Below are 22,398 nucleotides of genomic sequence, written 5' to 3'. Positions count from 1 at the left end.
AAGCAACATGGTCAGTGATGATATTTTCTGCATAGCTGCATGTGCCCCAAAATATAAAGATATGTGTTGATCTATTAAAACTGTTGTTTAAATATAAGCTGCATTTGTATTTTTCAATGCAAGTGTAAACATAGAAAGGAAACATTTACTTGTTCTCACATGTTTCAAATAGTTGTGAGTTTGATTAGATTTAAAGTAAACTAACATTTGTTGAACACCTGCGTCCCAGGCACTCATACTCAATAAGGTTTGAACTGTAATATAAATAAATAGCATTATTAAGAATGTACTATTAATTTTTTTGATTTTGGTATTGAACATGATTAGCTGATATACAAAAAGCAACAACAAAAAGGTTTTATTGTCATTTTTTGCTTTTATCTAGAAAATAGGGGTGTGTGTGTGTAGGTAATATTAGAGATTACCCAAATTGCAATAAAAATTTAGTTTTTTTTGGTTTATGTTAGCTATGACCTACCAGGATATTTATTATCTTGTGTATTGAAGCCATATTCTTTTTTTTTTTTTAACATCTTTATTGGAGTATAATTGCTTTACAATGGTATGTTAGTTTCAGCTTCACAACAAAATGAATCAGTTACATATATACATAAATTCCCATATCTCTTCCCGCTTGCGTCTCCCTCCCTCCCACCCTCCCTATCCCACCCCTCCAGGCGGTCACAGAGCACCGAGCTGATCTCTCTGTGCTATGCAGCTGCTTCCCACTAGCTATCTACCTTACGTTTGGTAGTGTATATATGTCCATGCCTCTTTATCGCTTTGTCACCGTTTACCCTTCCCCCTCCCCATAGCCTCAAGTCCATTCTCTAGTAAGTCTGTGTCTTTATTCCTGTTTCACCCCTAGGTTTTTCATGACTTTTTTTTTTTTTTTTAAATTCCATATATATGTGTTAGCATACGGTATTTGTCTCTCTCTTTCTGACTTACTTCACTCTGTATGACAGACTCTAGGTCTATCCACCTCATTACAAATAGCTCAATTTCGTCTCTTTTTATGGCTGAGTAATATTCCATTGTATATATGTGCCACATCTTCTTTATCCATTCATCCGATGATGGACACTTAGGTTGTTTCCATCTCTGGGCTATTGTAAATAGAGCTGCAATGAACATTTTGGTACATGACTCTTTTTGAATTATGGTTTTCTCAGGGTATATGCCCAGTAGTGGGATTGTTGGGTCATATGGTAGTTCTATTTGTAGCTTTTTAAGGAACCTCCATACTGTTCTCCACAGTGGCTGTATCAATTTACATTCCCACCAACAGTGTAAGAGGGTTCCCTTTTCTCCACACTCTCTCCAGCATTTATTGTTTCTAGATTTTTTGATGATGGCCATTCTGACTGGTGTGAGATGATATCTCATTGTAGTTTTGATTTGCATTTCTCTCATGATTAGTGATGTTGAGCATTCTTTCATGTGTTTGTTGGCACTCTGTATATCTTCTTTGGAGAAATGTCTATTTAGGTCTTCTGCCCATTTTTGGATTGGGTTGTTTGTTTTTTTGTTATTAAGCTGCATGAGCTGCTTATAAATTTTGGAGATCAATCCTTTGTCAGTTGCTTCATTTGCAAATATTTTCTCCCATTCTGAGGGTTGTCTTTTGGTCTTCTTTATGGTTTCCTTTGCTGCGCAAAAGCTTTTAAGTTTCATTAGGTCCCATTTGTTTACTCTTGTTTTTATTTCCATTTCTCTAGGAGGTGGGTCAAAAAGGACCTTGCTGTGATTTATGTCATAGAGTGTTCTGCCTATGTTTTCCTCTAAGAGTTTGATAGTTTCTGGCCTTACATTTAGGTCTTTAATCCATTTTGAGCTTATTTTTGTGTAGGGTGTTAGGGAGTGATCTAATTTCATACTTTTACATGTAGCTGTCCAGTTTTCCCAGCACCACTTATTGAATAGGCTGTCCTTTCTCCACTGTACATTTCTGCCTCCTTTGTCAAAGATAAGGTGACCATATGTGTGTGGGTTTATCTCTGGGCTTTCTATCCTGTTCCATTGATCTATCTTTCTGTTTTTGTGCCAGTACCATACCGTCTTGATAACTGTAGCTTTGTAGTATAGTCTGAAGTCTGGGAGCCTGATTCCTCCAGTTCCTTCTTTCGTTCTCAAGATTGCTTTGGCTATTCGGGGTCTTTTGTGTTTCCATACAAATTGCAAAATTTTTTGTTCTAGTTCTGTGAAAAATGCCAGTGGTAGTTTGATAGGGATTGCATTGAATCTATAGATTGCTTTCGGTAGTAGAGTCATTTTCACAATGTTGATTCTTCCAATCCAAGAACATGGTATATCTCTCCATCTATTTGTCTCATCTTTAATTTCTTTCATCAGTGTCTTATAATTTTCTGCATACAGATCTTTTGTCTCCTTAGGTAGGTTTATTCCTAGATATTTTATTCTTTTTGTTGCAATGGTAAATGGGAGTGTTTTCTTGATTTCACTTTCAGATTTTTCATCATTAGTATATAGGAATGCCAGAGATTTCTGTGCATTAATTTTGTATCCTGCCACTTTACCAAATTCATTGATTAGCTCTAGTAGTTTTCTGGTAGCATCTTTAGGGTTCTCTATGTATAGGATCATGTCATCTGCAAACAGTGACAGCTTTACTTCTTCTTTTCCGATTTGGATTCCTTTTATTTCCTTTTCTTCTCTGATTGCTGTGGCTAAAACTTCCAAAACTATGTTGAATAAGAGTGGTGAGAGTGGGCAACCTTGTCTTGTTCCTGATCTTAGTGGAAATGCTTTCAGTTTTTCACCATTGAGGATGATGTTTGCTGTGGGCTTGTCATATATGGCCTTTATTATGTTGAGGAAAGTTCCCTCTATGCCTACTTTCTGCAGGGTTTTTATCATAAATGGGTGTTGAATTTTGTCAAAAGCTTTCTCTGCATCTATTGAGATGATCATATGGTTTTTCTCCTTCAGTTTGTTAATATGGTTTATCACATTGATAGATTTGCGTATATTGAAGAATCCTTGCATTCCTGGAATAAACCCCACTTGATCATGGTGTATGATCCTTTTAATGTGCTGTTGGATTCTGTTTGCTAGTATTTTGTTGAGGATTTTTGCATCTATGTTCATCAGTGATATTGGCCTGTAGTTTTCTTTCTTTGTGACATCCTTGTCTGGTTTTGGTATCAAGGTGATGGTGGCCTCGTAGAAGGAGTTTGGGAGTGTTCCTCCCTCTGCTATATTTTGGAAGAGTTTGAGAAGGATAGGTGTTAGCTCTTCCCTAAATGTTTGATAGAATTCGCCTGTGAAGCCATCTGGTCCTGGGCTTTTCTTTGTTGGAAGATTTTTAATCACAGTTTCAATTTCAGTGCTTTGATTGGTCTGTTCATATTTTCTATTTCTTCCTGATTCAGTCTTGGCAGGTTGTGCATTTCTAAGAATTTGTCCATTTCTTCCAGATTGTCCATTTTATTGGCATAGAGTTGCTTGTAGTAATCTCTCATGATCTCTTTTATTTCTGCAGTGTCAGTTGTTACCTCTCCTTTTTCATTTCTAATTCTATTGATTTGAGTCTTCTCCCTTTTTTTCTTGATGAGTCTGGCTAGTGGTTTATCTATTTTGTTCATCTTCTCAAAGAACCAGCTTTTAGTTTTATTGATCTTTGCTATTGTTTCCTTCATTTCTTTTTCATTTATTTCTGATCTGATTTTTATGATTTCTTTCCTTCTGCTAGCTTTGGGGTTTCTTTGTTCTTCTTTCTCTAATTGCTTGAGGTGCAAGGTTAGGTTGTTTATTTGAGATGTTTCCTGCTTCTTAAGGTGGGCTTGTATTGCTATAAACTTCCCCCTTAGAACTGCTTTTGCTGCATCCGACAGGTTTTGGGTCGTTGTGTCTCCATTGTCATTTGTTTCTAGGTATTTTTTGATTTCCTCTTTGAATTCTTCAGTGATCACTTCATTATTAAGTAGTATATTGTTTAGCCTCCATGTGTTTGTATTTTTTACAGATCTTTTCCTGTAATTGATATCTAGTCTCATGGCGTTGTGGTCAGAAAAGATACTTGATACAATTTCAATTTTCTTAAATTTACCAAGGCTTGATTTGTGACCCAAGATATGATCTATCCTGGAGAATGTTCCATGAGCACTTGAGAAAAATGTGTATTCTGTTGTTTTGGATGGAATGTCCTATAAATATCAATTAACTCCATCTCGTTTAATATATCATTTAAAGCTTGTGTTTCCTTATTTATTTTCATTTTGGATGATCTGTCCATTGGTGAAAGTGGGGTGTTAAAGTCCCCTACTATGAATGTGTTACTGTCGATTTCCCCTTTTATGGTTGTCAGTATTTGCCTTATGTATTGAGGAGCACCTATGTTGGGTGCATAAATATTTACAATTGTTATATCTTCCTCTTGGATTGATCCCTTGATCATTATGTAGTGTCCTTCTTTGTCTCTTCTAATAGTCTTTGTTTTAAAGTCTATTTTGTCTGATATGAGAATTGCTACTCCAGCTTTCTTTTGGTTTCCATTTGCATGAAATACCTTTTTCCATCCCCTTACTTTCAGTCTGTATGTGTCTCTAGGTCTGAAGTGGGTCTCTTGTAGACAGCAAATATATGGGTCTTGTTTTTGTATCCATTCAGCCAATCTGTGTCTTTTGGTGGGAGCATTTAGTCCATTTACATTTAAGGTAATTATCGATATGTGTGTTCCTATTCCCATTTTCTTAACTGTTTTGGGTTCGTTATTGTAGGTCCTTTCCTTCTTTTGTGTTTCTTGCCTAGAGAAGTTCCTTTAGCAGTTGTTGTAGAGCTGGTTTGGTGGTGCTGAACTCTCTCAGCTTTTGCTTGTCTGTAAAGGTTTTAATTTCTCCATCAAATCTGAATGAGATCCTTGCTGGGTAGAGTAATCTTGGTTGCAGGTTTTTCTCCTTCAACACTTTCAATATGTCCTGCCACTCCCTTCTGGCTTGCAGAGTTTCTGCTGAAAGATCAGCTGTTAACCTTATGGGGATTCCCTTGTGTGTTATTTGTTGTTTTTCCCTTGCTGCTTTTAATATGTTTTCTTTGTATTTAATTTTTGACAGTTTGATTAATATGTGTCTTGGCGTATTTCTCCTTGGATTTATCCTGTATGGGACTCTCTGAGCTTCCTGGACTTGATTAACTATTTCCTTTCCCATATTAGGGAAGTTTTCAACTATAATCTCTTCAAATATTTTCTCAGTCCCTTTCTTTTTCTCTTCTTCTTCTGGAACCCCTATAATTCGAATGTTGGTGCGTTTAATGTTGTCCCAGAGGTCTCTGAGACTGTCCTCAGTTCTTTTCATTCTTTTTTCTTTATTCTGCTCTGCAGTAGTTATTTCCACTATTTTATCTTCCAGGTCACTTATCCGTTCTTCTGCCTCAGTTATTCTGCTATTGATCCCATCTAGAGTACTTTTAATTTCATTTATTGTGTTGTTCATCGTTGCTTGTTTCATCTTTAGTTCTTCTAGGTCCTTGTTAACTGATTCTTGCAATTTGTCCATTCTATTGTCCATTCTAGCTCCAAGATTTCGGATCAACCTTACTATCATTATTCTGAATTCTTTTTCAGGTAGACTGCCTATTTCCTCTTCATTTGTTAGGCCTGGTGGGTTTTTATCTTGCTCCTTCATCTGCTGTGTGTTTTTCTGTCTTTTCATTTTGCTTATCTTACTGTGTTTGGGGTCTCCTTTTTTTTTTTTGCAGGCTGAAGGTTCGTAGTTCCTGTTGTTTTTTGTGTCTGTCCCCAGTGGCTAAGGTTGGTTCAGTGGGTTGTGTAGGCTTCCTGGTGGAGGGTACTAGTGCCTGTGTTCTGGTGTATGAGGCTGGATCTTGTCTTTCTGGTGGGCAGGTCCACGTCTGGTGGTGTGTTTTGGGGTGTCTGTAGACTTATTATGATTTTGGGCAGCCTCTCTGCTAATGGGTGGGGTTGTGTTCCTGTCTTGCTAGTTGTTTGGCATAGGATGTCCAGCACTGTAGCTTGCTGGTCGTTGAGTGAAGCTGGGTGCTGGCGTTGAGATGGAGATCTCTCGGAGATTTTTGCTGTTTGATATTATGTGCAGCTGGGAGGCCTCTTGTGGACCAGTGTCGTGAAGTTGGCTCTCCCACCTCAGAGGCACAGCACTGAGTCCTGGCTGCAGCACCAAGAGCCTTTCATCCACAGGGCTCCTTAATTTGGGATGATTCGTTGTCTATTCAGGTATTCCACAGATGCAGGGTATATCAAGTTGATTGTGGAGCTTTAATCCGCTGCTTCTGAGGCTGCTGGGAGAGATTTCCCTTTCTCTTCTTTGTTCTCACAGTTCCCAGGGGCTCAGCTGTGGATTTGGCCCCGCCTGTGCCGTCCCCGGATCCCGGGACCCCGCAGGCAGCGGCGGGCTGCACAGGCTCCCCGGAAGGGCGCGTGGCTAGTGACCTGCGCTCGCACACAGGCCTCCTGGCGGCGGCAGCAGCGGCCTTAGCGTCCCATGTCCGTCTCTGGGCTCCGCACTCCCAGCCGCGGCTCGCGCCCGTCCCCGGAGCTCTCCCAAGCAGCGTTCCCAATCCCTGCTCCTCGTGCACCAGGAAACAAAGAGGGACGTAAAAGTCTCTTGCCTCTTCGGCAGGTCCAGACCCCCCCCCCCCCCCCCCGGACTGTCTCCCGGCCAGCCGCGGCGCACCAACGCCCTGCAGGCTGTGGTAACGCCGCCAACCTCAGTCCTCTCCCGGCGCTCCGACAAAAGCCGGAGCCTCAGCTCCCAGTCCCGCCCGCCCCGGCGGGCGAGCAGACAAGCCTCTCGGCTGGTGAGTGCCGGTCGGCCCGATCCTCTGCGCTGGAATCTCTCCGCTTTGCCCTCCGCACCCCTGTTGCTGTGCTCTCCTCCGCGGCTCCCAAGCTCCCCCACTCCGCCTCCCGAAGTCTCCACCCGCGAAGGGGCTTCTTAGTGTGTGGACACTTTTCCTCCTTCACAGCTCTCTCCCGCTGGTACAGGACCCGTCCCTATCCTTTTGTCTCTGTTTAGTTTTTTCTTTTGCCCTAACCAGGTACGTGGGGGGTTCCTTGCCTTTTGGGAGGTCTGAGGTCTTCTGCCAGCGTTCAGTAGGTGCTCCGTAGGAGTTGTTCCACGCGTAGATGTATTTCTGGTGTATCTGTGGAGAGGAAGGTGATCTCCGCGTCTTACTCTTCCGCCATCTTCCCCAGTTTTTTTTCCGAAGCCATATTCTTAATGGAGTGTGTTTTTTTAAGGCCTGATATATGAAAATAGAGGATTACAGCAGAATGAAATAAATGACTTCTTTAATATTGTTAGTGGTAAATTAATCTTTACTCAATATATAGAGTAGAAATTATATAAGTATCCCAGGATTTTGTTCAGTTCTAGTTCAAACAACATTTGTGTCTGTCAATAAAAGCATGGAGAATAATAGTACTGGGGAGACCACCTACTGATAAACTTAGCAATTGACTATCAATTTGAACAGACACCCTCTTTCCCTTAACCTCCTCCCAACGAATATGATTGTTCCACCCGTAAAAACAAAACAAAACAAAACAAGGACCAAATGTGAAATGTGGCTCTAATATTAATATCCATGGGAGAGCTGTCGGGAAACTGTAAGATCTTTTTGCTTTTTAACCATTGAATTTCTAGAAAAGCGTATTTAAAGCTATGTGTTTTTAACGTTTGAATTTCCAATGTTAATATAATAATGGAGAGAAAAAAATTTAAAAGTCTTTATGAAGAAAAAAGTAAAAGTCATAGCTTGTACAGATGAGAACAGGTAAGTGATATTGTTAAAAAATAAACATGAAAAAGACTGCCAAAACCTTGTTGGCTTGTTTTCAAAAGGTATGTGAAAAACTGTAGTTTTAGAATTAAGAAAATGCAGCTATAAAGGATCTTGAGGCTTGTTGATTAACTCAACTTCATTTAACCCTGAGTTGAGTACTGTGCTTCAGAAAATTATTAAAGCTGTTTAACATAAAAGTGCATTTATAAAAATGGAGAATATGGTATAAATATTTATATAAATAGCTGTACAATATATTTGAATACCAGTTTTAGCATTTCTTAACAGATGTTAATTTATATTGAGTTCAGTTAGTTGAGTTATTGTAGCTTAGGATATGAGTTAAAATAAATAAAATAATATACTTTTCTTTTTGTGATGTTAAAGGAGGAATAAATTCCAATGAGTGTGAAAATGTGTCAAGAAAAAGGGAAATGTCAGAAGAATCTGAAGCCAACACAGTGGATTCTCTGGTAGATTTGCCATTTGCTACTATCGATATTATAGATGACTGTGGAAGTAAGTACTTTATTAAATAAATATGTTTAGAAGCAATGAATAGTAAATTTAGTGATACATATATTTTTTTCTTAATTACTTCACCTTAAGTACTTGTCATGTTTTTGAGTTTGGGTTGTTAATTAATAATTGTCTGTTGGTAGTCTATTGATAAAACTATCACAGATAATATTAAGGCATTCTCACAGAATTTGGGGCCAGATCATTCTGGAGTTTATAAGCTACTTCAGAAAACAATGGGCCACAACATTCCATGGTTTATAACCACCTCAGTTATTCTGGACCTACTGCTAATTCAGCAGTACCCATTCATCTAACAGATGTTTACTGGCCAAAATGATATGTATTGGAATATAAATAAATACATAAAAATATAAGTAAAGGTAAGTAAAATAAATAAATATATATATGAAATAAAATATACAAATGTATGTAAAAAGAAAATCTTTCAGAAATGTTGAGGAAGCAGTACAACCTGAACCACACCTTTGGCCCTGTAGGTTGAATGTTTTCTGGGAGAGAATCCAGCATTAGTGAGTTGCTGACCTGGACCTGGATGGGTCTGTTCTCTTTACAGGCAGAAGGGTCGTTGGTCAATTGGTTAGAAACCCAGTAAACCATCCAGAGGTTTGAGGTTGCTGTGAATCCTGCCTCTGAAGGTTGAGTGGGAGCGTGCAGTGGAGAGTCTTTCATTCTACTGCTGATAGGAATAACTTAGAATGCTTCCCACAGAGTGTAAAAATTTGTGGAGAGCTTTAGTTTAAATGACTCTACTTTCTTAAGATAATCACAGCCCTTAACTATGAAGCCACACTTAAATCAAGGTTCAAAACAGAGTAGTTCAGTGATTTTTTTTTTTTGTCGCATGTCTTTCCTAAATGTGGCATTCAGTTCTCCTCACTGAAATTACTGTAATCCTTACTTTAGCTCACAGAATTCTAGGTCTAACCTTATAATTATTGAAGATTTTAGAGATATGGGAAATTATCATTTTATTCCTTATTCATTAGCTAATACTATTAATTAGTATATTAAAAAATACTTTGAATCTTAAGTATTTTAAAGTATCAATTGAAACCTCCCTTTACCTGGAAAAAAATTTTGTAACAGAAAAATGTGTATCAAATGAAGATTGAATCTCCGTAGTTGGTATAGTAAGTGATTGTACTGAGTCAATTTTTAAAAAAGGGTAAATTATATCCTGTACCTTTCTGTAATTTATTGGGGAAGCCTGTAATGCATATTTCAAATTTTATTGTGAAAGGACTTAAGGCAAATATTTGTCCCAAATAATAAAAAAATAATTGGTATCTGGCAAAGGGTGTAAAAGATAAAACTCAGTAAACAAATGTATGGAAAATTATTCAACTTCATAAGTATCAAAGGATGCACGTCAAAATACAATTGTAACTTATCAGATTGGCAATATCTCTTAAAAATAATACTCAGTGATTTTAATGTTATATCTACATGGCTTCTGACAATGTACTGTTATAGTCCTTTTAGAATGGAGTTTGTTGGGATCTTGAGCAATGTTCATACATGGGGTAGAGTCACTCATGGAATTCCTACTATAAGGACATAGTCTTGTGGGAAGAAGTTTTATTTATAAATATGTGTGTCACAGTGTTTTTAAATAGTAAAAATATTGGGGAAAACCCAAGTGTCCATTAGAGTGTGGTTGAATAAGCTATACTAGTGCCTTTAGACTACATAGTATGGAATTATATATTATAAAAATATTTTTGAAGACTATGTAATAGTGAACATTTCCTATATAAAATGCAAAGTGAAAAAGTAGGGGGAAAATATATGTGCTGTTTGTTTACAATTGTGTAAACACTTTAGGTGATTTGACACCAAAATTCACAGTGGTTGTGTTAAGATGGGAGGTTTCTGAGCAATTTCTTTTTTCCTTTTTCTAATCTTCAAATTTTATAAGTGCTCTTGATGCTTTTTTTTTTTGTAAATTTATTTTTATTTGTTCATTTTTGGCTGCATTGGGTCTTCGTTGCTGCATGCAGGCTTTCTCTAGTTGTGGCGAACGGGGGCTACTCGTGGTTGTGGTGCGCGGGCTTCTCATTGTGGTGGCTTCTCTTGTTGTGGAGCACGGGCTCTAGGCACACGGGCTTCAGTAGTTGTGGCACTCGGGCTCAGTAGTTGTGGCTCGCGGGCTCTAGAGCGCAGGCTCAGTAGTTGTGGCGCACAGGCTTAGTTGCTCTGCAGCATGTGAGATCTTCCCGGACCAGGGCTCGAACCCGTGTCCCCTGCATTGGCAGGCGGTTCTTAACCACTGTGTCACCAGGGAAGTCCCTGAATGCTCTTGATACTTTTCATGAAAAAATATGATTAAAGTTTTTAGTTGTGGTTAGAAACTTGGCTTTTAAAGATGTAAGCTTCATCAATTCAGTAAACAGAGAACTAGAGAAACTCAGTTTTTGTTTTGATACTATCCACTAAGGTATCACTAATAGTGTTAAAGTTAGGTGGTTAAAAGTGAGGGCTGTGGAGTCAGACTGTCAAGGGACAAAATTTGCTTCTACACTTTCCTATTGTGTACTTTGAACAAGTGTCTGGGCTTACTTCCATTATCTCTAAAATTGGTTTAATAATGGTAGTTATCTCATAAGTTTGTTGGGAAGATTCAATTTGTTAATGCTGTCCTTACAGCAGTGTGTGGCACAAACTTGCCTCCGTAAATTTTTATTAATTTAATCTTACCAAAATTTTTTGCCCAAATATATTTGTTGAATTAAGTATTAAAATACTTGCCCTTTGAGAGCAGTATTTTATAATATCACTGAGTGCTTCTAGCACATCAGTAAATGCTTTATTATTTCTTAATCCTCACAATGAATGAGAGGGGTAAATTATTTTTTTAGAAAGTTTTAGTAATTTGCCAAAGATTATTCAGAGTAATTCTATGAAATATAGAAGGTAATATTCTAAGCTGTATACTTAAGTTTTAAGAATGGTTACTTCAAAGATTTTGACTGCTTAAGTAACAAGAAAAAAGGAAAAGAATATAAAAGCAAAATCGAATTCATTCTCAGCCTTTTGGCTAACAGCAAGTATGAACACAATCAACCAACAATAACAGATGGACTACCTCATTACATTAATTTCTCCCATAATTCATTCCCTTGTAGTTTTTCGAGGGAATTAAACAAACTTTAGGAAAATTAGTTAATTTACATAAAATGACATATGTGGTGCTTTAGGTAAAAAAAGCCAACTCATGGATGAGAGAGTTACAGCCTTTGTCAACAAGACCAGATTCATTAGAGCAGATTAAAATGGCTACTGAAATCATTATGAAAATTAACAAATGTAATAAATTTATGGGATGCGTTTACAGGCTCTACGACAACTGATAATTTTTTTTTTTTGCTAAACAATAAAGTTACTCAATAATCCAGTGAAAGATCTAGGGCATATTGCCAAAAGCTTTCTACATTTTGCTCCTATGGTCATTGATCTTTTTTTTTTTTTTTTAAATTTATTTATTTATTTTATTTATTTTTGGCTGCGTTGGATCTTCGTTGCTGCCCGGAGGCTTTCTCTAGTTGTGGCGAGCGGGAGCCACCCTTCATTGCAGTGCGCGGGCTTCTCATTGCTGTGGCTTCTCTTGTTGTGGAGCACGGGCTCTAGGCACGCGGGCTTCAGTAGCTGTGGCCCGCTGGCTCAGTAGTTGTGGCTCACGGGCTCTAGAGCACAGGCTCAGTAGTTGTGGCACACGGGCTTAGTTGCTCCGTGGCATGTGGGATCTTCCTGGGCCAGGGCTTGAACCTATGTCCCCTGCATTGGCAGGCGGATTATCAACCACTGTGCCACCAGGGAAGTCCCATGGTCATTGATCTTTAATGTTTTTATTGTAAACTTGATATTACTTGAATACTTTGCTCATTGTATTTTCATATGCACTAAATAAAAAGTATAACAGTAAATTGTATTTTAGAACTTAGATTATGATTTAAAAGCTAGAAATAAAATGAAGTTCAGTAAGGAAAAGAGGGATTTTATACTCTGGCCATACAAATAAACCTGCAAATAAACCAAACAAATAAACCTGCAAATGAAAGGCAAAGAAGATATGCAAACAAGTGTCTAGCAAGTTGACCATAAATCATCAGGACTCACTGAAATAGAAAGACAAACTACTTATAATGGTATATTAAACTGTACTATAACAGTAAATACAGAATTCTTTCCCCCTTTTTTGCCCAACTCACTTCAGATAATTTTAAACTTTACCCTGTCTGTGATGCCTAACAAAAGAAAAATGTAGATAATCCAGTTCAGAGGGAAGTTTAATAGTTATTGATAAGAGAAAGCTAAGGGAATTTAGAAAAACCCTGTACTTCTTTATTTTTACCAAGAGGTTGCATTCTGAATTGGGGGCTTTACTCTGTGTCATTCTCACGATACCAGAATTATTAGACCTATTTCACATTATAACTATTACCTTCAGAGATTATGATTTTCCTTCTCTGGATATCTGCAAAATGGACTTATGAAACATTTGAAATGGCAAAAATGAGTAGCTACAGACAGGAGGACACTTTAGTTTTAAACAGGTAATGTGTAAAACAAAATACTGAACACTCCAGTGGTCTTTTAAATACTGTTTTATTAAGTCTATTCCTCTTCTTAGTACTGTTATATTGAGTAAAATACAGCAAAAGTATGTCTTATGTTCAGAGTAAGAAATAGATTTTACATTGCCACCCAATATACATATATATGTAAAAAACTGAAATTTCATTAAGTAATACATGTATCGTAAGCAGTGTACTGTTTACCATTCTGTCCTTTTGCTTTGCTTTCCTTTTCTTTCATTCCAATCCATTCCATTCTAGTTATTAAAAAGTGCTTTTTTTTTTTTGTCTTCTAAGGTGATTTCATAACGCATTAGTGGATTGATACTTGCAGTTTGAAAAAAGAAAAACTAGACTATAGGCTTAGGATTCTATTTCTACTATGTTAATTTTGAGATAAACTAAAGGTTATAAAATCAGCTGGATTATTAGTTTGGACACCATTCTTTGTTTAATTTCACCATAAAATGTCCTAATTAGTACAGGTAGTAACAGTTGGTACCTTTATTCCAAATCACAGAAAACTAGAACCAGAAGAGACCCCTAGTTACTAGATTATGCAGCTTTTGTTCCTCTCATGCCCCTGGGTTTTTTTTTTTTAAATTGATTATAGAAACTTTTAAGCATATTCAAAAGTAGAATAGTATAAATGAGCCTCATGTATTCATTACCTCTTCTTCACTGGGTTATTTTGAGGTAAATTGCAGAGAGCTCATTTTTTCTGTAAATAATGCATATCCTTAAAAAATGAGGAATCTTATTAAGCATATAATAGTAAGCATACTTGAAATATCCTTACTACATGAGAAAAATAATGGTAATTCCTAATGTCATCATATACCCTGTCATATTCACATTTCTCTGATTGTATTGTAATTATTTATCTTTGGCTGCGTTGGGTCTTCGTTGCTGCGCGCGGTCTAGTTGCAGTGAGTGGGGGCTACTCTTCGTTTTGGTGTTCGGGCTCCTCACTGCGGTGGCTTCTCTTGTTGCGGAGCGCAGGCTCTAGGTGTGCGGGCTCAGTAGTTGTGGCGCACAGGCATAGTTGCTCCACGGCATGTGGGATCTTCCCAGACCAGTGCTTGAACCCATGTCCCCTGCATCGGCAGGCGGATTCTTAACCACTGCACCACCAGGGAAGTCCCTGTATTGTAATTTGTAAAAAGTTGATTTGATTTAGGAACCAAAGCCTATGCATTATATTTGATACATCTCTTCAGTCTCTTTTCTAGGAGATCTCTAGATCTCCTCCTTTTGTTTTCATTTGTGTGTGTGTGTGTGTGTGTGTGTGTGTGTGTGTGTGCATGCACGCGTGAACGTTTATCATTGAAGAAATCAAGTTGTGTAGAAGTTTACTGTTATGGTCATTTGATGTTCAAATTGTCCCATCTTTGGCCTGTGCGGGAACTTTCAAACTGGCTCTAGAGACCTTCTGACATGATCCCAGGAGTCTTTGAATTTCTAGCCTTCTCTTGTACATTTTATCCCCCAAACCTAGAATTAGCTGTCTCTCCATGGATTGGCCAGATTTTTAAGTTCTCAGATAAAGAAATGAAGTAAATTGATGGAAAGATGCTTGTTGGAAGACTAGTCTTTGGGTCAGTGCCCTTTCACTATCTAGTGCTGCCTCTGCTGCATTGCTGGTTGTCTTCCCAGCAGCCATTTCCACTCCCCCTTTTCCTTTTGTAGATTACTTTTACGCAAAGGCATAGGCTGATAACTGTCAGATACCCCTGCAGTGGAAGCACGGAGTCTTAACCACTGGACCACCAGGGAAAGTCCCTAAGTCAATGTTTAAATGTTCCTATGAGGTAGCTATTATTATTATCCTCACATTAGAAAGGAGGAAACTTAGGTCAGGAGAATTTATGTGACTTTCTAAGGTCACACAGCTAGTGTGTGGAGCCAGGATTCCAGCCCAGATTATGTTAAAAATGGTTTCCTTTTCCAGAGTGCCAGTTTACTAACAGCAGATGGAGGTGGGCTAGGAATGTATTTTAGAAGTGGATTTAAAATATGTGGTACTTCATTAGCATATTTTGTGGCTTTTGTTTACAATTAGTACATTTAATTCATGTTACTATAATCAATGGTAGGACTATTTCGTATATATCTGAAATTACAAGCAGCTCAGTGTATTGATTTGATTTTCCATATGAAAAAAGCTGCATGGGAAATAAAACCCAGTGGCATCTTATGAAGCAATTCAGATAATGCTCGTAATACAGAGGATGCTACGAACTTTTTAAAAGTTCTGACAAGCTCACAGGTACAAAAGAAGCTAATAATTTATATTTCAGATATGTGTTCTCTGTGAAGATATCTCATTTTAACCATGTTAATCATTATGCATATTGTTGAGAAATGTAGTAGAGAAATGGTTGCACAAACAGACTGGGTAATTTTGCCTTAACTCATTATGATACAGTCAGACTTATTACCCAGATCACCTTGCTCTTAATTTACCCCTGTCTTAAGTCTTTTTCTAGGGCTCACAGATATGTTAATCCTAGAAAGAAAGCATGTGTATTCCCACAAACTCTTTGATTTTTAAATTTTAAACGTTTTCTACTATTTTTCTTAGAAGTTAGCATTCAAGTATTATTTGCAGCATTCATTTAAAAATTGTTTACTATTAATATTTCAAAGAACAACAGAATAAAGTCAATTCCTTCCGCTCTTTGGTTTTGTGTGCAGTAGTAACTACTCATCTAGAGCTGCGAGAGGGAAGCAGTTTGCTCCAGTAGAAAGTACACTAGGAGGAGACCTTTAAAAGGTCTAGACACCAGGCTTGACTCTGTGACATTGAGCTGCTTTAAAAAGGTTTTCTTCTCTTCTCTTTCATCGTATGTAAAATAAGGAGTCTAGTTAGATGCACATGGGCCTTGTGCTCTTGGTCACTATGGTCTGTTAGAGTTGATCCCAAAGATGAAACCAACTTCATAGGACTGAATGTAAGGCAAGGTGCTTCCTCCCTCTCTCCCTCTTTCCAAAATCATACCTCAGAATATACAATTATATTTGAATTTTTCAAAGTCTCTCTGATGTACTGTATTTTGAACAGTAAGCTACTGTTCAAGAAGGCACACCTGAAAAATAAATTAATGGTAGTTTTGCACGAGTAGGGAAGCCCCTGATAGAATTTGTAAAAGAGACAATGGCATTTCACGCTGATTTGGAAATTACTTCTGGGGGTATAGCTTCATAATAAGAGTTGTTGGGTGTTGGAAATGTCTTTTGAAGATGACCTTAAAAAGCATGCTAAGTGTTTCTCAAGTTATCTATGGTCAAGGACCATTTTTTTTTTCTTTAATTTCTTACATGTTGCTGACTGATACTTTTGTAAAATATAATAAAACATGAATTATTAGCACAAAGGGGTTAAAGAAAAAGATCTATAAAATAGAAGCCAAACTTTGACAGACAAAATTACTTTGCCTAATTGCTCTGAAAGTTTATAAAGCATTCTCTCAGTTTCTGGAACAAATGGTTTGTAGTGTGACACTGGCCATGAACCAAACTTTGAATGGCACTGCTGCAAGTGCTTTTGTTGTAAAAGTTACAAATATACATATACAGGATGGATGAAAAAGTGATTTTTCCTAGCATCATGAAAATTGTGGCAAGGGGAAGAGAATGGTTGTTAGTTATGCTTTAGATCAGAGGTTAGTGAACCCATGGCCCATGGGCCACATCTATCTGCTTTGTAAATAAATTTTTATTAGAAAACAGTTGTACCCATTCATCTGTGTTTTGTCTATAGCAGACTTGGGTAGTTTTGACTAAGACCGTACGATCTGCAAAGCCTAAAATATTTATTATGAGGTCTTTGGCAGAAGAGTTTGCCAATTCCTATTTTAGATTTGAAAATGACAGTTAAGAATGATTGCTACTTGTATAGTGCTTTTTTTTTTTCTGATTATATTATCTTTGTTTAAATGCATTAGACATGTTGTTTGACTTTTTTTCTCTAGTCCCTGATGTACCTCAGATAAATTTGGAGAGAAGTAAAGAAAAGGAATGGAACAATAAAGATAAAATAAAGAAGAGGAAAAAAAAGCAAAAAGATGGTCAACCCAACTATTTCCTATCCATTCCGATCACCAACAAAGAGGTGCTACTTTTTAAAAAAATTATTTTTACTAAGTTTATTCTAAATTATATTTAAGGTACACTAAATGCTCATAAGCCCATTTGCTCTCAGCTTTTAAGAGTCTTTGGTGGCATTTTTAGCTGGGCCACACAGGGAATATAGAATATGTATAAACAGTAATTTTAAAAAACACTATTTAGGGCTTCCCTGGTGGCGCAATGGTTGAGAGTCCGCCTGCCGATGCAGGGGACACGGGTTCGTGCCCCGGTCCGGGAAGATGCCATGGAGCAGCTGGGCCCGTGAGCCATGGCCGCTGAGCCTGCGCGTCCGGAGCCTGTGCTTCGCAACGGGAGAGGCCACAACAGTGAGAGGCCCGCGTACCGCAAACAAAAACAAACAAATACTATTTAAACAATCATATTTAAACAATAATTTTGCAAAAGCTACTTGAAAAAGTGTTGCCAGGTACCATGTCAAGCTCCTTTCTAAGTGTTTGTTCATCATAGTGGAGGAATCTTTCAGAAGCAGAGAGCTGGTAAAAAAAAAGATTCTGAAATCTCTGTGGGAAAAGTAAACTGGGATTTCCTGCTGCTTAGTCCAGTTCATGGTAATGATTATTGCAACGTAGTTTCTTTAAAAATTACTCATTGTTGTACCAACTTAATAGTGCATGACAAACTCGGTAGAAATCTATTAAAAGTCTGAAAAATTAATGTGGCATCAGTAATAGGAAATGGGACCAGCCAACTGGCCCACACTAAGAAACCCTTATATGTGACTGAGAGAGAAAACTGCAGTATCTAAGACCTCTAGAGCACTGAGTTAGGAATTAAAAATGCCTTAGGAAAGAACACCTTATTCGGATGACTGACTGTTTTTATATCTTGGCCCAATTTCATATATCTTAAGAGCTAGATCTGAATTTCTGTTTGATTGTGGGCTCTGATCTCTTAACTGGGCATGTTTTCAGGTTGCTTTTCCCTTTATTTAACTAGAATGTTTCTACACAATGCTAGTGAATTTTTAAAGATCAAAGCAAATGAAATTGAAATCAAAGAAATAAATATCAAAGAAAAAAATAAATTCTTTTAGGACACTCTAGGAAGTATCTAGTCTGTGAGATACAGTTTAGTTGGGGAGAAAAACACATAAAAAGAGAAATGGTATTACCTAGCAATACAGGATTTTAGAATTTGATACAGTAAAGAATCAGACTTTGGTTTTACTGGTACGTAGTGGCGGGTTAACAGTAAAATAGCCCTTAAAAGTGTTTAGCTGATGCAAAGTTTAATGCAATCAGAAATTATGTATTAAAATACTTGTGAGTTATTTGGACAGGTTTTCTCTGAGATTTAGGATCATGTGTACCTATGGGAATGAGAAGAGAGCAGGAAGCCACAGGTGGTGCTATTTAAGCAAGCAGTCAGACGGAGGGCAGGTCCTGAGGAAACTGCCTGTGAAACAGGCCATGTGATGTCCCCAAGGGCACATGATTTCTGATTGGAAGAGATGCCAGGTTCCTTCTTTTGATTTCTTGCTTAGAGATTGTTTCACTCCAGCGTCTGTGAGTGTAGAAGTTGGGTGAGCCCTTCTCTAAGTTGCTTTGCTGAGGTCCTTCCTTTCCTCTTGCTCCCTGCCTGCCTCTGTTCTTGGCCCTGCTGGTCAGAGCAGCAGCTCTGCAACCCCTCTGAGCCTGCCCCAGCCGCTTCCAGCGCTGTGCCGGCTTCCCGCCTCCTCCAGTGAAGACTGGTGGGGTGATGTGCTGGGATAGGGCTGGCAGGGAAGGGGACCAAGGGGAAAGAGGGTGGAGAGATTCTTTTCTTCTGCTACTTATTTCAGGATTCAGGCTGCAAAGATGAGAGGAGGGGATGAGAGAACTGTTTGCAACCCTTAGTTCTCACCCCGCAAGCTGCTTTGTTTCACCCTGTAACCTTTGTTTCTGCTTCTCAACTTCTTGGAGGTTCTGTAGAAAGTGAGGAGAGTACAGGCTTTGGAACCTGACAGACCTTGTTCGGATACCAGCTGGATTACAAACTGCACTGTGGATGTAGGTCAGGTTACTTAATTGCTGTAGTTTCGGTGTCTTCAGTTGTTAAATGGAGGTGATAATGATTATTTTCTAAATCCAAATCTACATGCTTATCACTTCAGTATTTTCCCATTGTTGTTAGGATGAAGACAGAGGCTTTACCATATTCTAGAAGGTTCTACATGGCTTGGCCTTTTCCACCTCAGCCCTCGTTCCTTCTGCTTGAGCCCCTCTGGCCTTGCTTGAACTTGCCAGTTTCCCTCTGCCCTCTGGAAAGCCTTCTCTGGCTGGGAGTTTACTTTCCTCTCCTTTTGATTTTGTTAATGCCAAAATCTCAGCTCAAACCTCTCCCACCCGTGACCACCCTGACTAGGGCAACCCCCTCCCCCCCCCAAAAAAAACCCAAAAAACCCCAACAAAACACAACACTTTCATGGCTTTCCTTTTGTCATTTGTCACCCTTGAAATTTGACACTTGTTAATCTTCCTCACAAAGTTTTTCAGGTCGTTCCCAGTACCTAGAACGGAGTTTGGCAAGAGTAGGTGCACACACACAAAATATTGTCATTTCGGGGTGGAAGGTGTGTTTCTGGCATACCAAATTCCAACCAGAACATTTATAAATAATAAGTACAGTGTTACAAATGCTAGTTTTATAATATAGGTTCAATGGCACTTTCTTTTCCAGGGGGTAGGGTGACTTGTAATAGTGGGGCACACAAGCTTCAAGTAACCTGGAAACCAAAGAATTTAATATTTCCCTCTCAAGAGACTTATTTGTGGGTAACAGAAAGCTTAATACAAATATGGGGAGGAGGGCTAGGAATAGGACAAGATTAGGAGATACTTTTTTTTTTTTTTTTTTTCCCGTACGCGGGCCTCTCACTGCTGTGGCCTCTCCTGTTGTGGAGCACAGGCTTCGGACGCGCAGGCTCAGCGGCCATGGCTCACGGGCCCAGCCGCTCCGCTGCATGTGGGATCTTCCCCGACCGGGGCACGAACCCGTGTCTCCTGCATCGGCAGGTGGACTCTCAACCACTGTGCCACCAGGGAAGCCCAGGAGATACTTTTTATATCTTTCGTATGAGCACCTTTTTCGTTTGTTTGTTTGAAAGTATCTAATGTTAATTTTCTGTTGAAACTACTTATGGGCTTTTGTGGGAAGGCCTGGGAAAAGGAGCAGCATTTATAACATTATTTCAATGGGAGACTGTATTCCAAGTTCCAATTAAGTGACCTGCAAACAAGCTTTTGGAAGCCAGCACATTGACAATGAGCTGCTCTACTTTTGGCCTCTACTTGTTGGCACCTAGTTTTAAAGAAAAAAGTATTCAGACTTATAAGGGTCTTTGATTTTTAAACACGTTATTAGACATTTGGAATGCTTTAGGTTTGGAAAATCATGATTTTCATATTTTTAAGAAATAGAATTGGAAAATGAATTAGAATGACTGCATAAAAATATCCTAATTGCATGCATGTGAAAGTGTGTTTCTCCACTACCTGCAATTACACATTAGTTTAAAAATAAAAAGATGAGAAATTTAATGGCATTATAATAAATCCTAAATATTTCTTAACTGGCTAGAATTGCTTAATTATTAGTTCTGGGTGGATTTGCCCATATGTTGGTTTTATATGCTTTCTTACGAGAGGTAATAATATTAAAGGTAAGTCAACACCGAAAAATGCAAGGGAACAATCAGAAGCTGATTGAAATTAGGAGTGTATTAATTTTTTTTGTAAGATAATTGTTTTATACTAATGGAAAAATATGATGCTCTTTAGGGGTTTTAAAAGACATTTGCTACATTTAATTCTGTATTTCATCATTTTGTAATGTGAAAATTATTGGTCTTATGAAAAGATGAAAAATGATTTGTGCATTCTGTTCCTTTCTGGGAAATGTAGTTGTGAAAATACTTGATATCATCATGTATGTTAAAATACAGAAAATTCTCCTATTTTAGGATGTTTTTAAAATTTTTACTTATTGCTGTATCATTAAATTTTCAAGTTTTTTCCTTTGTGTAAACAAGCAAGAAAAATGACTATATTCAGCTTTGAAGAAAAGTTAGGTAGCACATTGTTGGGATAATTCTGTTAAATCTTAATGAGGCAGCAAATTTAGGAATAATTTATGTTAACAGCTTAGAAAAAATCCAAAAATAATGTCAAAAGATGAGGTCAAGGACATTCTCCTTCTGTGTGCTAGACTATAACTGCTCTCCCTCACGAACTAACTTGAAGGCTTTTTCTTTGAGCTCATGTATGGTTTGAATCAACTAGAAAGCTTAAAAGATAGAAAAATGAAATTTCTTATTGTGTCATTTTTAGGCATGTGAAACATGGCTTAGTGGTGAGGTTTGGCAGATTTGTGTTTGTTTTTATTCTCTAAATACAAAGAAACTACTCAATGAATGAAATATTTAAGATTTTAATAAGCTTTTATTTTTTAAAGTTTCTTTTAATATTCTTCTTAAATATGGCTCTACAATATTAGGTATAAAAAAATGTGCATCGTGCAACACTGCCAGTGGCTGGGGATTATGATAACAGATACGCTTTAAAGGCTTTGTAGAATTTTAAACAGGGACTGTAAAAATTAGTTTCCTTTGGCGTTTAATGACATTGGTACTTAAAAAAAAATTTATATTTATTTTTGACTGCGTTGGGTCTTTGTTGCTGTGCAGCGGCTTTTCTCTAGTTGTGGTGAGCGAGGGCTACTCTTCATTGTGGTGTGCGGGCTTCTCATTGGGTGGCTTCTCTTGTTGCAGAGCATGGGCTCTAGGCGCGTGGGATTCAGTAGTTGTGACAATCGGGCTCAGTAGTTGTGGCAGACGGGCTTAGTTGTTCCACGGCATGTGGGATCATCCCGGACTAGGGCTTGAACCCATGTCCTCTGCAGTGGCAGGCAGATTCTTAACCACTGTGCCACCAGGGAAGCCCGACACTGGTACCTTTTAAAATGGCATACAGAGAAGACTGAAGTAGTTTCGTTTTTTCTTTTTATCTTTTAAGAATATAATTAGTAATAAAATGCATTAAAAATTTTTTTAAAGATGATATCAAGGAATATGTAAATTGATCTGGAGCATCAAAGCATAGTTAGAAATACATTACTTGATTAGATTATCTTTAGAATTTTCATAGATTAAGGTTAGTTTTGCATTATAAATACTGTATGACTTCAGAGAAATAGTCTTCAAAGTGTCTTACAAATTTTAATTTGCAGTTTTACAAGCTACTGGATAATTCAAAGATATGAATGGTCTAAAACTTTTTCACTAAATAGTAGGACATTGCACTAAAATGCGGAATATACAAATGGATGGAAATTTTTGAGCATTGTCCTGAATTTACATATAATTAGT

At 37.8% G+C, this 22,398-nt stretch overlaps 1 protein-coding gene across 4 annotated transcripts in view; it reads left to right on the top strand.

Moving 5' to 3' along the window:
• AKAP7 (A-kinase anchoring protein 7) overlaps nt 1–22,398 on the top strand; it is a 153,590-nt gene that overhangs the window by 5,360 nt on the left and 125,832 nt on the right. For all 4 annotated transcript variants that reach the window (XM_082856007.1, XM_082856008.1, XM_082856006.1 and 1 more), the window contains exons 2-3: nt 8,173–8,304; nt 16,877–17,016. In XM_082856007.1, coding sequence (XP_082712133.1) covers nt 8,173–8,304; nt 16,877–17,016 — 272 coding nt within the window. The remainder of the gene's footprint in view (nt 1–8,172; nt 8,305–16,876; nt 17,017–22,398) is intronic.

The sequence above is a fragment of the Leucopleurus acutus genome, assembly GCF_964270905.1.
Source record: "Leucopleurus acutus genome assembly, chromosome: 15".
Taxonomy (NCBI): Eukaryota; Metazoa; Chordata; class Mammalia; order Artiodactyla; family Delphinidae; genus Leucopleurus; species Leucopleurus acutus.
Note: the sequence above shows the minus strand (reverse complement) of the source record. Positions and strands in the feature narration are given on the sequence as shown.